General features: G+C 48.9%; 1 protein-coding gene across 4 annotated transcripts in view; it reads right to left on the bottom strand.

Annotated features, from left to right (window-relative positions):
• Positions 1-17,659, bottom strand: part of ADCY1 (adenylate cyclase 1) — a 141,074-nt gene that overhangs the window by 15,313 nt on the left and 108,102 nt on the right. For all 4 annotated transcript variants that reach the window (XR_004433205.1, XR_004433204.1, XR_004433206.1 and 1 more), the window contains exons 14-17: positions 17,523-17,649; positions 1,743-1,859; positions 1,490-1,636; positions 563-661 (exon numbers count right to left, since the gene is read on the bottom strand). Coding sequence is in view for 1 of the 4 variants with exons in the window: in XM_033194143.1 (XP_033050034.1) it covers positions 563-661; positions 1,490-1,636; positions 1,743-1,859; positions 17,523-17,649 (490 nt within the window). In the remaining 3 variants the exon portion in view is untranslated. The remainder of the gene's footprint in view (positions 1-562; positions 662-1,489; positions 1,637-1,742; positions 1,860-17,522; positions 17,650-17,659) is intronic.

Below are 17,659 nucleotides of genomic sequence, written 5' to 3'. Positions count from 1 at the left end.
GTAATTTCTTCCTTAAATGTTTGGTAGAATTCACCAGTGTATGCATCTGGATCTGGTGCTTTCTGTTTCAGAAGATTATTAATTATTGATTCAACTTTAATCAATCTAGATCTATTCAGAATAATTATTTGTATTTATTCACAGTTCTACTGTGGAAAAGGAGAGTGCAGGGCTGACGGGAGAAGAAGAGAGGGGGCAACTAGGGAGGAAGGTGGGGGCTGGTGGGGGAGGGACTGGGCTGCTGAGGAGGTGGGCCAGTGGGGAGGGTAATGGAGCAGAGGCAGGGTGAGGGTTCTTGTGGGAGGTGTCTAGCAGGGCAGTGCTGGGGCTGGAGGAAGCTCCAGTGAGCAGCCTTCTGTGCTGACTTTCCCTAGGAGATTGTGTCTGGAGAGAACCAGCCATGGAGAGAACCAGTCACAGACAAAAATAGCACCTAAACTGCTCCCATAATCCAACACAGAGGGCAAACAAACCCCAGTGTGGAACCTACCCAGTGTCCCAAAGCAGTTTAGAGAAGGGCTGGGACCCAGTCCCCAAGCAGGCAGCCCCAAGCTGTACTCACCTTGGTCCCCGAGGTAGGCGCTAGCCCCACAGCAGCCATGTAGGTGCTCCCAATGGTCTTGATCTTCTCTATGTCCTTGTAAAAGTCTTTTTCCATGAGCTTTGTTTAAAACATAAAACTGTTAAACATGACATAACATTTGAGAAAAGTTGCTGCAGCCATCAGCCACCAGGAGGAACAGCAGAGCCAATGAACACATTCAGGCAAGCAATGTGTCTTCTTTGCTTTGGGCAGACAAGTTCTAGGACTACGCTGGCAAGAAGAGGTAAGGACGGTACAGGACACATTCCTGTCCCCAACAGGTGAGCTCGCAGCCACCAGGAGAATCGGGTCCAATGACAAGGGGTGGTGGGGCTGCCACAGTGCCTGGCTGGCTGTGGCAGGGGCCTGGAGACACCCACCTGCCTGTTCATCTGTAGACAAGGGCCTGGAGGTGTCCACCTGCCTGTCCATCTGTAGACAAGGGCCTGGAGGTGTCCACCTGCCTGTCCATCTGTAGACAAGGGTGCCCGCCTGCCTGTCCATCTGTAGACAAGGGTGCCCGCCTGCCTCTCCATCTGTAGATAAGGGCCTGGAGGCACCCACCTGCCTGTCCATCTGTAGATGAGGCTGCCCAGCTCTGGCCACTGTAGATGTCCCAGCTCTGACATTCACAACATGGAGGACAAGCACCCAGCCCCACCTGGTTGCCCTGGTCCCCCATCCTAGGGTCAAGACCCCCTTCTCTCCTGTGATAGTTGGTCTGGATCCCAAAGGAAGCAGAATGCCTGTTCTTCCTGGGATTTGCTTTCTCTCATTCCAGCTACAAGAATGTGACATATTGTGAGACACACAGAATTGAATTAGGTGAAGGGGTATCCTGGTCACTCGTCAGTAGGATGCACCAGCACACCCAGGTGGGGTCAGGATGGCGATGCTGGGCCTCACCTCGTCAAAGTCGGCAATGATCTCGTTGAGAAGCCGCAGACACTCCACCCCCATGTTGTTGCCGTCCAGCTCGATGTAGAAGTCATTAAAGTTGGGGATGGAGGCAAACATGACGCCCACCTGGGAGTAGGACTGGTAGTAGAGGTCCTGGAAGTTCAAAGGATAGGTCAGTAAGGGTGAGTCAGGCAAGTGCCGAGGGCGTGGTGGGAGTAGTGCCGGGCTAGTGCTGGCCAGATGCAGGCTGGGTGCTCACCATGTTCCGAGGGTTGGACATGAGGAAGTGCTGGGCGACGTGGGCTGGCAGGAGGTTGAAGAGGATGCGCCTATTGTCCAGCTTCACCTTCTCCATGTCCTCTCGCTCCTCCTCTGCCTGGGGCATCATGAGCCTCCGTTAGTCCCATCCACTCACGCTGCCTTCACTTGTCCCCACCGCACGCTTCTTTCTAAACATGCAAACTGGACTCCAGGTGTGCTGATGGTCTACACACATGCTCCTGTCCCTCCTCCCCACTGGATGCAAGACTAGATCCATGTTACTGGGTCGGGAAGATCTGCAGATGTCTGCCTAAGTCACCACCTCATCTACTAGAATGTCCAAAGGACAAACTACGGCTTCACCTCATTTCCAGGGTCTGCCCTGCCCTCCGCTACTTCCTAGGGACCAGATGCTACAGCGACTCTTTCTCAGGCACATGCCCATCCACAGGCTCCACCAGCCCCCAGGCGGCTCCCAATGTGCCCCGCAGGGCACCTGTCCTAGAATGCCTCATGCCCAGGTGGGGCAGACACCTTTCTAACGCTCCTGTTCCCTCTGGAATCTCTCTGGTCTTCACTACAGCCCACATCCCTCTGGGCACTGAGACAAGTAGAACCCTGCAGGGACCCGGGGCAGGGGCAGATCCAGGGCCAATGAGCTTATCTGAGCGCTGACTTCCGGCCCCCTGGGGCAAGGAGTAACGACCCAAAGGGTCACACCATGGGGACACGGCAGAGCAGATGGCAGGAGCAGGTGAGTCCCAGCCCACTTACTGCTAGCTGTAGGACCCTGCAGAGACTGATTGAGGGCTCAAGAAGTGCTCTTGGCAGGGCGCAGTGCAGCCCTAGGAGGCAGAAGCCACTGCAGTCCCTGTTTTCCCTCACACAAAACCCAACTTCTGTAAGGAGTGAAGCTTGGGGAATATTCTAAGTATGTGTTAGCATTTATGGAGGCATCAAACTCTTTAATGTAGTAAAAACTGTGCAATGACTGCCCTTGTGGAGTAGCCCATGGCCTGGCCACTGCAAGCCATGGTTTGGAGGCCAGCTCCCCTGGTTCATGTCCCCCTAGGTGACTGGTGACCCGGCCAGCAGATGCAGCCTCACTGTGCCATGCTTCCCTTGTTGTAAAATGGGTGTAACACACCCACTTTTAGAGGGAATACTTGTAGGGTTGTATTTAACAAGGGCTGAGGGGACAGCACACCCCACAGTAAGCCTAAAAGGCACAGCTGCTTTCTGGCAGTACTGATATTATCAGGGTTGAGTTGGCCAAGAACAGGCCGCTAGACTGCACACAATGATCCCACTAGCTAAAACAAAGAAGTGGAGATTTCCAAGGATAGAGGTGAGGAGGCCCCGAGCCTTGAGGGCCAGGTACGAGGATGGGGGGGTGTGTGAAGCCAGGCAGGGTATGCAGGGCAGGCCTAGTGCAAGTGTGTTCTGGGAAGACAATGCCAGTGAATCAGGGTGACCCACGGAGACAGACAGCACCAGCTGTTTCTTCCTGTCCCTTAAGGAGCGTAGACCAGATAAGGAAGAAGCAGATGAGGACAAAAGAAACCCAGGGACCATAACCTTCCCGGTCAGACCAGAGCTGGAGTCTGGCTGCCCAGATGGGCTGGAGCCAGGCTCTGCCTACGCAGCAGCTATCCAGGCATGGTGCTGACTTACGCTGGGTCATGCTCAAAGGTCAGAAACCTTCCATTTCCAGCCTCAGATGGTCTCTGGCGCTGCTTTCAACTCAAGTTCCCATCAATAATGACATTCTGGACAAACACCTCTCTATGGGACCCACATTATTAATTATGTGTTAACACATCAGGCTCCAATATACACAAAAGAAAGGTTTGTAAAGGGTGACATAAACAGAAAGTAAAGAATATTTTCTTAAATAATAGCTTTGTTTTATTTATTAGTGGCACAAAAATTTCTGCTCTCTCCAAAATACTATTGTTAATGTTAATAGTATTTTAGTGAAAACAATGTAACTGAATATGCTTTGATTAAAAACCATAATCTAAGTTTATGGCACTGTGAATAAAAAATTTGCATCTACATTCTGCTTATTTCCACACTTGGATTAATGGGCTATCAGAGCTGCTGTCCTTCCGAAATTGTCATATATCTCTTAATCCATCCACAAATGCAAAGGTCTTTGTTGAAATTTGACTGGGAAACATCCATCTTTCCCTATGCCACTTATTTTCATGAACCAAGCACAAATTATATTGTTATATATTTTAACAAATGTGATGAAAATCCACTGAAATTCTCAGTCTATAAGATTTTCCCACCAGGAAACTCTATTTTTAAGAAAGAGTAGTGGGCACCACACATTATTCCTGTCAACAAAATCACGTGTCCATCCAACATGTTCAGAATGTTCTCTTTATGGCACAGTTTCTTTAAAAAGGCATTTCCCTTCTCAAGTGTCCTTCTGTTTCAGAAATCACTGACCAGGATGCCTCTAGTGATAGTTACATGATGCTCAGAGAGTTCACAGCCTAGAGTGCTTGTCATTTGGAAGAGAGAACAAAATAACAAACAGCATAACTTGGCAACTCCCTGTGTGCCGACATGTGCTATGAGTGACTCCCACAGTCATCCTGACAGTCTTCTATCTAACTAACAAGACCAGTAAACTCAGAACCTGGAATCAATAACGTGTTTACTACAAGGGTACAGCCAAGGGAGGGTGGTCCTGTCCTCATTCTGTCTCGGAAGTGATGTCCCTGCCTCCCTCCTGCAAGTGACACAGGGCATCTGGTCAGTGTCAGGTCAGCACTGCCAGTTCATTCTTCAACATCAGGAAAGAACATTTCTTAATTCTCAGATACAATCACTATAAGTAGACTTTCTGATGCCCTCTCCCCAAACCTCACTGAACCATCCGGTGTCCTGAGGTGCACACACCCTTCTTTGCAGGCATCTCAGGGTCCACAAATACCTCCTTTTGGGAAAGTGCAAAAGGAAAGGAACTTCTCCAAGCATAGCAGCAGCTAAGACAATAGTCTTCAGCCCCCAGGTTAGAGGAACTTAGTCTCTAACTCTGGGGCGGAAATGCTTCATGTTCAGCTTCTTTGACACTTGGTTTTCCCTTAAGCAAGAGGCACTCTGTGACCCATGCCACCGGGACACAGAAAGATCAGAGCAAGCAAGTAAGAGGTGATGCACGTCTCTGCATGGTGTCACTGTTCCAAGGATGGATGAATCCTGAGATTCAGGGTGGCCCGCGCTGGGCAGGCTGGGCAAGGTGCATGTGTCCAGAGTGGCCCCATAACTGTTGTCAAGCGGGCAGAAACACCAGAGGGGTAGAACTGCATGCCCTGACCCAGTGAGTCTCCCTGGAATGGATGCCAGTGGCTTCTCTCCTTCCTGCAGGGCTCTGGGGTAGAAGTCCCTGAGGCTCACCACTGACTTTCAGGGACAAAGAGGATTGTGCAGACCCAGCCCCTGAAGACCAGGGAGACCAAAGGGGGCTTCCGGCTGGACCCTCAGTGGCCAGCCTCGACTTCACAGCCCCCCTTCTGTACTGCGGGACTGAGGAAGCTCCAGGGTCCACGGGCCTGACCCTTGGAGGACAACGATGACATGACCCTCTCGCTGAACTGCAGCAGACATAGAGTGAGAGGAGGACTCGCCCTCTCTGATGAACACTACTGACACCCTCAGGAGGCCTGCGACTGCAGCGCAACCTAGCCCAACTCAGAGTGCCAGGAGTAGGCAGCAATTCTACAGGGCTGAACTCTGGAATATTTCCCACTTTTCCACTCTCCTTCCCTCCCACGTAGTTAGGTCCCTGATGTGCCCCTATCAACTACCAGCCTCCCACCCTCCCGTCCCCCAGCAGAGGTGCACGACCACCGCATGTTCTCCACCTTGTCCGCGGCTCTCTCTCCGGCTACTGGGGAGGTTGCTTTGATAGTTCCCTCAAATATCAGTATTCCAAGAAGCATTTTGAGAGGTCATCTTACCTCTAAAGTAATTAATGAATCCAGTCTACCTCATCTCCTTGAGCAGTTATCTGCATTTCCTTGAACACCTCACAGAGATGGCGGACTCACTACTGTACATGTCAGCTTCATCCAACCTCAAACTTTCAAGCTGCTGGACAACATACGTTGAATGAAAATCTCCCTCCCTGGATCTTTTGTCCAGAGGCCCTGGTTCTGTCCTCAGTGTGCTCCAGAGACCAGCTGTACCAGGATGGGAGGACTGAAAAGGCCTCACCCTATGTCCTACTTTCAGTTTCTTTGGTCACTCCTCTTACTGGTGACTGGTTTGAAGGTCCCTCTCTGCCTGGATGTCCAGGCAAGCTGGGCTGTGGCTAAGGACTCTCCTAGGCAGGGTACTGGGCAAGGCTTTAGCCAAATGTAGGGCTCCCAGCAAACTCCCCAGGCCTCTCACCATGAGCTGGTACTCAACTGGCTGTCCCTGCTCTGTGCTCAAAAGACTGTACTTTAAACACAGAATGACCATTCAGTTTTATTTTGTGCAGTTTTTTTCTATCAATTCAGCGACTGCAGTGAGCACAGAACCTGAGCCTACCAAGGTCCCTCTGGTGCCAGCTCCTAGCTCTGTGTTCTTCTCAAACTGTAGGACCATGGTCATGCACGAAAATGACCAGCTTGATGGGAGGGTGAGGCATGGAGAGAGGTCTCAGCTCCCACTGAGCTTTGTGCAGCCACCTCAGGGACCACATATCATGAACACATGCCTGCTTCTCACTAATTATTTTTCCAGCCAACGCACAGACTTTACAAGCATTGTTTATAGCATAGGGCAGGCTGAGTGTGGTGCAGGTGTTCTTAAGCCTCCAACTCAGTGTCCTTGTTCACCCAGCACCCAGTTCAGCACTTTAGACCCACCAAGTCCTGCCAATGCCATCCCTAACCCCAGGCCTCTCATGTAGGCCCCTGCTGCCTGCTGCTCCAATCAGCTTCACTTCCCTTTTAGCTCAAAACAGATGAAAAGCTCTTTTTAGATCAAAAATGCATTTCATTAAGGCTTCATGATGAGAAATGTGATTTACATTATTCTACTAAAGAGAAATCTTAATTTTAAATTTGAACAATTAAATGAATTAAAAATGTTATCCCTGACTCTTACTAGAAAATGAGAGAATAAATCTTCAAATGCTGTAGTTACAACATGTGGATGTAGGTATGCACATGTACATGTTCCACCCTGCCCTGGGAAGTCCATGAGTGGTGTGTGTGTGTGTGTGTGTGTGTGTCTGTAAAGTATGTGTTTGTGTGTGCATGCACACACGCATGTGTGGCTTCTATAAAATACTTGGCATCTTGTTACATTTCTCTTTCCAAGAAATAAAAAGGCAGACCACAGCCCTCATGATGTGTTTGTCCCATTCATGGCCCCGTGGTGTAAATGAGGCTGTGGTGATGTCATAGCTGGGGGAATCGGAGTTCACGAGCTGCATGGCAAATCAGCTCGAATATACCAGGACTATCCAACATCCACCCCCAACAGAAATGCTGGAACTGGCGGCGGTGAATGCAGAGGCTGGCTCTGTTTCTGACAATGAAGTCTTTACTCCTAAGGAGCTTCTGAGCTGAAAGTCTTGCTGTGCTGAAATGCTTGGTAGTTCTTCATTTCTTAGGATGAGTCAACGTAGTAGTTGAAGGCAGGGCTGTGTCCAGTATTTCAGACAGGAAGCAAGATGGGGATGCCACTTTAAAAGGTAAAGAGGGCCGGGCGCAGTGGTTCACGCCTGTAATCCCAGCACTTTGGGAGGCTGAGGCGGGTGGATCACCTAAGGTCAGGAGTTCGAGACCAACCTGACCAACACAGAGAAACTCCATCTCTACTAAAAATACAAAATTAGCCAGGCGTGGTGGCGCACGCCTGTAATCCCAGCTATTCGGGAGGCTGAGGCAGGAGAATCACTTGAACCCGGGAGGAAGAGGTTGCGGTGAGCCAAGATTGTGCCATTGCACTCCAGCCTGGGCGACAAGACAAAATTCCGTCTCAAAAAAAAAAAAAAAAAAAGGTAAAGAGAGCTCACGCTAACAGTGAAGCTATGAGGCTGCAGTGGGCACAGCTGGTCCTGCTCCTGGGAGATCTGCTCTCAGTGATCCACGAGGTCCACCCTCACTGTACACGGAGGGAAACTGAGGCTGGGAAGACAGCATCCAGCCTCCATAAGCAGAAGACATACTGTCTGTCTAACGAAGTGAAGGCCCTGTGAGAGTCCTCTTTCCTAGCTTTGAATTTCTACTTACACCAACATAAAATGTGGGGGTAGGATCTGCTGGAAATTGATCAAGCTCATTTTCAGTGACTGAAGTTTCCAGGGTAAAATATCAGACATTGAAACCAGAGAATTACTGAAATTATCCTTTTCAGAAAAGTCAGCATTTCTTGCCACAGTGAAAGGCCTGGTCCAATGCTACCTCCTCCAGGAAGTCCTCTTCAGCCCCTTAATTAGAATAAATTACTCCTTTCTGAGGAGCAGACAACACCTGCCCAGGGCCTTCATGGCATTCTGTCTTCCACTCTCCTTATCGAGTCTCCTCTCCTCTCCTCCCTTGACTAGCAGCAGCAGCCTGTGGGCATGCCTGTGTTAACTCACCTGCAAGATGCAGCAGAGCCTAGGGAGAAGCACAGGCCTCAGAGCTGAGGAGGCCACTGTGAATTTACCCACTCAGAATGTGAGGGAGGCCATCCTACAGGGGAGCACTCAGAAGCTGAAAGGTCCTGGGGAGGGCTAAGAGCCTGGCCCTGAGCACATGTTGCCAGCACAAGCTCCCTTGTTTTCCACAACCACTAGCCAGGCAAGAGTGGCCCTGGTCACTCCACATGGACACTGTGCTAAACATGTGTGTCTTTGTGATTACAAATGTAACACAAACTGTTGTAGAAAATCTGGATTTTTTCATTGCACACACATACAGAAAAAAATGCAAAGCAGCCACACTCCATGATGAAGAGATATCCTAGGGGATGTCTCGTGGGTCTGCTGTTTCAGACAGCCTCTGGTGCCTTAAAGCAGAAGGATCCATTTCCTCATCAGAAAGTCTGGAGTTACCCACATTTCTCGAACCAGGGAGGAATTGAGGTGCTATGTTCCACACTCTTGGGAACACTGAGGTGCCTGCATTAGCAGAACTGGGTTCTGTAGGCTGGTCATAGATAAGCAAAACTGCTGTGATCAAGTTAGGGCCTGCAGGTGAACTTCACATGCTCAAGCCCAACACGGCATTGAGACACACCACAGACATCTTCTTTCTTGTTGCACGGTGACGGCCACACTGCTACCACACTGCTCTCCACAAACAGCCCACACTGTGGGCAGAAAGCAACTTCTGGGGTCTTTGGAGCTTTTGCTCTATGTTAAAGTTATGCTGGGTCCTTCTAACCCAGATCTAACCTTTCAGAGAAACCCTCCACCCACAAATGCATATGAAATCTTGACTGCTGTGGAGGGAGAAGCATAGGCCTCAGAGCTGAGGACTTCTAATTCTTGGCTGTGTTCACAGGATTCTGCCTAAAGACAGCTCTCACCAGAAAGCCATTCCACTCTGGAAGGCACTTAACTTGGCAGAAGAAGGCTTCTGAGACATGCTCTGCATGGCATCCATGAGAGTGCCCATTTAGGGTTTGGCAGATTTCGGTTCCGACCTTTGGCCGTTTACTTTGGCCCTCACCTGTTACATGGGGATAATGACCAGTTTTGGGGTCAAAGACACTTAAATGGCCACATGAAGTTCCACTTCTGGAAAAGATGGAGTAATAGGGATTCAATTTGCCCTCCTAGGAGCAACAAGCAGACCACACAAACTATACAAAACAGCAGCTTTCCAAATACTGTACAGGAGGCAATGATAGATAGTGATCCTTGAGTGATGGCAATAAGTGATGAGGCCTACAATGGCCCAGCATACTGCTGGGAGAGTTTCCAGGCCGCAGATAGAGGCAGTGCATGTGGAGCCTGGGGATCTCGCAGATTTGACAAGGCTAGGGGGCTTGGAAGCCCAAGGCAGCTTGAGTTCAAAGGGAAAATACCAGAGAGAACAGAGTGTTTGGGTCTCTTCAAGTCTCTAGTTGAGTACTGATTAGCATAGGCTAGAGAAAGAATCATCTAGGGATTAGCACAGGTTAGGGAAAGGACTGTAGGGAACAACCCCCAAAGTTCATACAATGCTGAGAATCGTTCCTACCTCCATTGGCAAGAACAAAAAACCTTATAATTCACCAGGCATCAGGTAAAGCACTGAAAAGGTGTTGCCTCAACTGAGATCCAGATTTGGTAAGTCTTTGTGAGCTTAATATTTCTTTTATTTTGAAATATTCAATTGACAAACAAAAACCGTATATTTCCAAGGGTTTTGGACAAAATTAGTCTAAGAATTAATGCTCCTCTGGTTGCCTCAGGAGTGGACAAAATTAGTCTGAGAATTAATGCTCCTCTGGTTTTTCTTAACAAAGGTGAAAAGCAAGACCCAAAGGAACTGTATCCTTCCCTGTAAGTTGTCAATTCTATTGAGATAAAACTGATTATAACACTTCCCTGTTATTTTATTCCTTAAACATTTATAGAAACTGGTCTCTATTATTTAATTTCTTCTGATTACTTTTGGTTTAATTTCCTCTTTTCTGGCTTCTTAGGGTGATTTGAGAGAGTCCTTTCTTCTTTTCTAATATAGGTGCTTTGTTTTATACATTTTCCTCCAAGTACTGCTTTAGCTGAACCCCACAAATGTTGATCTCATATGTAGTTTCATTTGGCTCATATTACTTTCTAATTTTCCTTTTGATTTCTTCTTTGAACCAAAAGTTATTAAGAAGTATATTCTTTAGTTTGAGGATTTCTCAGAGATCTTTCTGTTATGGACTTCTAATTTAACTATATTGTAGTTAAGGAACATACTTCGTATGATTTGAATCCTTTTGAATTTCTTGAGATTTGCTGTATTGTTCATATTCATGTGTCCTTGAATAGAATGCATATTCTGTTGCTGTTGGATGGTATGTTTTATAAATGTCAATTAAGTCAAGTTGGTTGACAGTGTTCTTAAGTGTTGTAATCCTCACTGATTTTCTGTCTAGTAATTCTATCCCTTTTTGAAAGGGATGTTAGGCCGGGCGCAGTGGCTCAAGCCTGTAATCCCAGCACTTTGGGAGGCCGAGACGGGCGGATCACGAGGTCAGGAGATCGAGACCATCCTGGCTAATACGGTGAAACCCTGTCTCTACTAAAAAATACAAAAAATGAGCCGGGCGACGAGGCGGGCGCCTGTAGTCCCAGCTACTCGGGAGGCTGAGACAGGAGAATGGCAGGAACCCGGGAGGCGGAGCTTGCAGTGAGCTGAGAGCCGGCCACTGCACTCCAGCCTGGGCGGCAGAGCAAGACTCCGTCTCAAAAAAAAAAAAAAAAAAAAAAAAAAGAAAGGGATGTTGGAAACTCCAACTATAATTATAGATAGAAGAATTTCTTGCAGTTCTATCAATTTTTACTTTAGGTATTTTGATATCTGTTTTAGGTACATAAATGTTTAGGACTATGTCCTCTTGATAAATTGACCCCATATTACCCTTTAACATTACTGAAAGACCCTTTTTCGTCTTTGACTAACATTTAATTTCTTGCTCTTGAGATCCAGATTTGGTAAGTTTTTGTGTGCTTAGTATTTCTTTTATTTTGAAATATTTAATTGACAAACAAAAACCATATATATCCAAGGTGTGCAATGTGATGGTTTCCTATATGTATACATTGCATAACAACTACTACAATCAAATTACTTAACACATCTATCACCACCCACAGTTACCATTTGTGTGTGTCCAGGGTTGGGGAAGTGAGGACACTTAAAATCTGCTATCTTACCAAATCTCAAGTACACAATACAGTATTATGAACTGATTTTTAAAAATAACAATAAAAACAAAGATCTCAGGAGACAGACACACTTACCCCATCTAGAATTCTACCCTTCCCTTGGCTAATTCCTACTCATCCTTTAAGCCTCAGGGGTGAGGTATTATATTTAAATGATATCACATCCACCTGCCTGGGTCAGGGTCCTGTCTACATTTTACATGGCATGCCCTTCACTGTATTGAAATTTTCTGTGGCTTGTGTTTGATTCCTTTAACAGCCCATGAGCACCCAAGGGCGGGGGTTACACCTCAACCATGTGAGCATCCCCAACACAGGATTAGGTCTACTTTAGTGCCCAATAAGCACCTGCTGGATGAGGCAGGTGGTAACACTATGTGCATAGGTCCAGAGTGGATGCCTGCCAGAGGCTGAGTGTGCACTCTCAGATGGGCAAAGGGTGTGTTTCCAGTGGGCGTGGGGCCGGATGGATGTGGGGTCCTGAGGTTGCACACCAAGGTTTGGCTCCTTAGGGTTTTCCACAGAAGTGTGCTGCAGGATGCAGCTGGGATACATCTGGAACCATCTGTCCCTCCATAAAAGCTGTTTGTGAGGATGTACTCACCCAAAGGCCAGATGTGAAACCTATGGGCAGTAACAGAGAACAAGATGACGACTAACAAGCATACAACATTTCGGGGTCCAAGAAGCATGATGACCATGACTTTATATGACATAAACACCTCCACAACCCCCTGAGACAAGTGTTACTGTCACATATGTGAAGACAAGTGACCAGAGTAAGAGGTGGAACCAGGTCTCTAACTTGGCTTCTGCCACCAGGAATTCCATGTCTGTGCCATGACCACATCTTAGGAAACCTTCCCTCTAAATGTTAATAATGGCAACTGCAAAATAGGAATTATCATCAAATTAAGCATTTATTGGTAGAGAAATAAGTTGTTTTAACTGCATTCTATACTAAATAGCATAAACATTGAAATTATAATTGCCATGATGATTATCTACTGAATGCAAAGAAAGAAATGACACGGGAACAAAAGCATACAAAAGTTACAGGCAAAGAGGTTGAAAATGCCTCCCAAGGGGAAAAGCCTGTTTGTGCAGGTTTGAACAACCAATCCAGCCTCTGTAAATAATTAACCTACCTAGTGTTTGGCCTGGCAATTTTGCAATAGTTTGAGGCACTCTAATGTTTGTACTACATACCTAAATGTCCAAGGGCAAACAGGCAAACTCTAGAAAGTTCTGTGTTTTGCTAGGGTTATGGGAAAGCAGGCGGCATTTGTTGTTACCTATCTGCAGACAAACATGGCAGTGGACTCCATTTGGGCAACCCTTTCTTGTGACACGCATGCACAAAGATCCGCAGACTTGCCCGGGCTACCCCAAGGTCCAGGAATGCATTCTAGCCCTAAAATGACCGGTATGCTCACTGGGCATTGCTAGGGGGTGTCACGGGATGGAGAACGACATGGCAGGGTCAAATATTGCATTTAATAACATTTAAAAGAACACCAAAGCCAAGAAAAAGCCATGTCAACCCAGATGAGGGAAAATGTCTCTCCCAGAAATATTCCCCAACTGGAAGAGTCACAGCCAAGGCCTAACTCTGCTGTCTGAGGGAGGAGCCAATCAGGCACCCTAGTAAACAATCTAGAAACCCCAGATCTCACGGGCCCGGGCTGTTCCAGTCTTTCTAGCTCATCCCAAGTCCATTCTTCTCAAGCTCTGAGTAGGTTTTTGCAACTAAAAGATCTGAACCCGAGAGGCCAGCTGACGGCTGGGTCAACATATCCTCCCAGACCAGCCAGCTGGATCACCCTGGATAGCCAGCCGGAGCCAAACTGAGACCAAATTCAGCAATACAGCCCATCATAAAGAGGTTCTTTTCCCATTACCTGGTGTGGCTTTAGCAAACTGCAGCTGGCCAGATCTCCCTTCTAGCGCAAGTATGTGCTGTATCTGCAGTCCATTCCCCACTGGTTCTGTCCCAGGGAGGCCCGTCCAAAGACTCTACCAACAGGCTCCTGGGCCTCCTACTTCCGGCCAGATTTGGCCAATGGGGAGCAGGAGCAGGGGCCAGTAGCGAGGGAGAAGAGCATTCCTGGTTCTTCTTGGCATGGTTGCTGCGGACTGGCTGTGTCTCTCGGCTGAAGGTGGTGAATCCTGTCAGGCAGCCCTCCCTCTTCCCTGATTCTAGCGCCCGTTCCCACTGTGGCTGCCCCAGGTGCCACATCAGCCTGGGGTGCTCCTGTACCTCCCCCTGTCTTTCAAATAGTCCAAGCATCATAAGGGCTCCTGAACTCACCCCCTCAGAGTGTGCCCTCTGCTGTCAGCCCAGGCTGTGATACATGCACAGCCCCCTGGAGACCCACTCTGCATCCTCACTTGATGGCCAACTGTGGCCAGACTCCGCACGACCACTTCTGAGGTGCCCTCCTGCCAACCCCTGACCCTGCAAGTTGCTTTCCTCAGGGACCCTGTGGGTCACAGGGCTCCCACCTGCCTCCTGGGCTCTGTGTCACACTCCACTGTCAGACCACCTTTGGAGACAGGGATCAGGGCCTATCGCCCTCCCTTTGCAGCTCTACTGCCCCCAGGGGGCCTGGAGGGAGCACCGGCCCCTATGATTGGGCTCTGACTCCTCTTACAGTTTCTGCTGAAGAACTCCCTCTTTCTGCCATGTTCCTTGTCCCTTTCCCCTCAACCCCATCCCTCATCCTCTCGTAGCTGAATCTGAAGCATCGCACAAGGCCCAGAGAAACACTGGCTCTTCTCCAGTATGCCTGGCTTTGCTTCCTCACAAACCCACTGTGGCTGCAGTCAGGCCTTCTGGTGTGAGGACTCACTTCCCACCACAGCCTGCATTCCTCTGGTCATAAGTCAGATTCAGATGTTGATACGGTTTGGGTACCTGTCCCCGCCAAATCTCATGCTGAAATGTAACCCTAGTGTTGGAGGTGGGGTCTGGAGGGAGGGGTGTGGGTCATGGAGGCGGATCCCTCATGGCTTGGTGCCGTTCTCACGATAGAGTTCTCGTGATAGTCAAGAGTTCTCGCAAGATCCGGTTGTTTTAAAGTGTGTGGCACCTTCCCCCATAACCCCTTGCTCCTGCTCTCACCATGTGACCTTCAGCTATGAGGAAAAGCTCCCTGAAGCCTTCCCAGAAGCCAAGCAGATGCTGGTGCCTGTTGGTACGGCCTATAGAACTGTGAGCCAATTAAACCTCTTTTCTTTATGAATTACCCAGTCTCAGATATTCCTTTATAGCAGTGCAAGAACAGCTTAATGCAGATGTATTTATGTCCCCATCAGGGTCCTCTCCCACTCCACAGCAGGAATTAGGGCCTGTTCTGTCCAGACAGCCCTGCTGACCGCGAGCCCACCACACAGCAGCACCTCCCCAGGAGGGGCCAAAGGGCAAGGATTCTCAGCAACCCCTGCCCACTCCGGAACCTGGAATTCAGGTATGCAGTGAAGACAGCGCCAGATCATGAGTCCCTCGGGCATCTGGGTCTTCCCCACCTGCAAGGCTAGCTCAGAGCTCCATCTAGTAGGATACAGGAATGTCTTCTGCCCAGAACAGGCACTAACTAAATACACAGGCTGAAGAATAAATGAAGTGGGAAAATCCACAGACGGGGTAGACTGGTAGTTGCCTAGGGTTTGGGGGTTGAGGAGAAATGGGGAGTGTTAACTGATGAGGATGGGTTTCTTTTGACAGAGATAAAAATATTATAATATTGATTATAGTAACGGTTGCAGAACTGTGAGTATACTGAAAACCACTGTTCACTAAACAAGTGAATTGTGTTATGTGAAATATATCTCAATAAGGCTATTATACAGTGAAGGAAAAAATAAGCCATGTTTTTCACCAAGCATTTGTGAACACATGTATATAGATACACATACAGACTGTGTGTGTGGTGTGTGTGATGTATGTATATGTTCTTTCTTTTGCTTACTCAAATCAACAACACAATTTACATCACTTTAAATATGCCTTTAAATACGCATCCTGCCCTGTCATGCTGACATAAACCCACTGAAATGCTTCTGTCTTTTCCAGATGAATAAAACTAGAGGAAACAACTGTGTTCATGTTTTTCATGAGTGATAACTTGCCTCTGGATGCTCCTCACGCCTACCCTTCATCCCATTCTAACCCTCCCTCCCAGAAAGAGATCCCCCCAAAAAATGGCTCACCACAGAGTTTAACAGGCTGTTAGACGAAGGGCTGCTCAGCCTCACCAAGCACCTACTTTGCACAAGGCCTGTGGCCAAGGACATCAGGAAGAGAATTTCAGTTATTTCTTGCACACCTGGATTAGGGTTCTCACCCCCATTTTAATGCTGAAGCAGAAAGACAGCTTGACCTATCACTGGTTAAAGTCACACAGACCCTACATGGAGTTGCCAGAATTCAGGACAAGGATTACTTGATGCCAGGCCCAACCTTTGTCACCCCTGCTACTGCTGACCAGGGTTTTGGTCACTTAACTGCATGGCTTGATGCCCAGTCAGCCTCAGGAACAAGGACAATACATTGACAGGCTTCCCAACTCTAGCAGCAAGCCCGGTCCTGCTCCTACAGTGAGCCCTCAGCTGGTCCTGGCCATGCTTCCTCCTGGCCACCCTCTGGGCTGTGCCTGTCTGGTGTCTGCACCCCAACTCTGGGTGGTGCCTGCCTTCAGTACTGGCTGCAGAGGAGGCCTAGGGTAAAAATGCTCCTGTCCTGCCTGGCCCCAGACACAGCACCCTCCACAGGTTCAGAGCCTACCCAAAGGTCACACAGATGGCAGCTAGATCCCAGCTCAGCCAGCTTCTGGCTGCTGCCCGACTCTGGCATGTTACTTTAGTGGCCCCTGCTTTCTGGTCTGTAATTCCAGCTCCTAGGCAGTGCTGTTCTGAAGACTGCATGAGATCAAATAGCTCCAACACTGAAGAGCTAAAGGTGTCAAAATAAGACTGTCTCTTGCTAAAGCTAATATTCATCAGCCTTCATTCCCGATTTTCAGGGCAGGAAACCTAGGAGGAGCAATTTTCCCAGGGTGAAACAGTTTGCAAATCCCACAAATGGGATTTGAACCCAAGTAACCTGGTCCTGAATGCTTGTCCAGAGGCCTGTGGAGTATGGAGTTGGTGTGAAGATGCTCACACCAGCCCCACACGCTGCCTTGACCCCTGGCCATGGGGTGGACACAGGTACGCCCCTGCTGTGGCTCTGTGGCAGGAACTCAAGGTGAATATCTGGCAGTCACTGCCAGGATCATGTCCAAACAGAAAGCCACCTACTGACTTCAGGAAAGCATTACTCCTCTCCAGCCTGGTACCCAGATGTTCGGGACCTGAGGCCAGTTCACATGTTTGCTACTCCATGGAGTCTCCCACAGAGGGGTGCCTATGCCTCTTGTGTCAGAATTTCCCAGGGTACATGTAAAAATATAGATGTCCAGCCCCCACCTGCTGACCTACTAAATTTGGACTAGGTGGTGAGAGTTTTGGCATTTTCTTGTGTTTCCCAATGACCCTGATGAGACCTGCTGCCACCACCCAGCCCTGCAGAGGCTGAGCCCCTCTGCACCACCACTGCACACACTGTTCAGGGAAGGGGGACTCAATGCCTCGAGAAAGAGCCGCACTCTGAACATCAGGCAGGTCTCCATCACATGCACCCCACAACCTTCTGAACTGTCTTCCCACAGGGCATGGCTCCCACTCCCTGCACCCCCCTGCACAGGTTTCCTCCATCCCCGGACAGTGCCTGGCCTTGCACGCTGTGGAGGAGGGCCCTTCGAAGGCCATATGGTGTGTGGGTGTCTGCAGCAGCCCCCGCCAGATGCTTGCTGGAGGTTGCTTCCTCCTCCAAATCCCCCACCGCCAGAAAGCAGAAAGGGCTCGTCTTACCTGTGCAGCCCAGAGGTAGTCCAGCCTCAGCCTGATGTCCACCTGCCTGGCATGCAGGGCCAGCGCACAGGAGAAGAGCAGGATGGCCACAATTGGCTCATAGCTGCGCCCGGAGACAGTACCACCCCTGGGGGAAG

The sequence above is a fragment of the Trachypithecus francoisi genome, unplaced genomic scaffold, assembly GCF_009764315.1.
Source record: "Trachypithecus francoisi isolate TF-2019V2 unplaced genomic scaffold, Tfra_2.0 Lachesis_group4, whole genome shotgun sequence".
In the NCBI taxonomy this organism is placed as follows: Eukaryota; Metazoa; Chordata; class Mammalia; order Primates; family Cercopithecidae; genus Trachypithecus; species Trachypithecus francoisi.
This window is presented reverse-complemented; position numbering and strand designations above follow the sequence as displayed.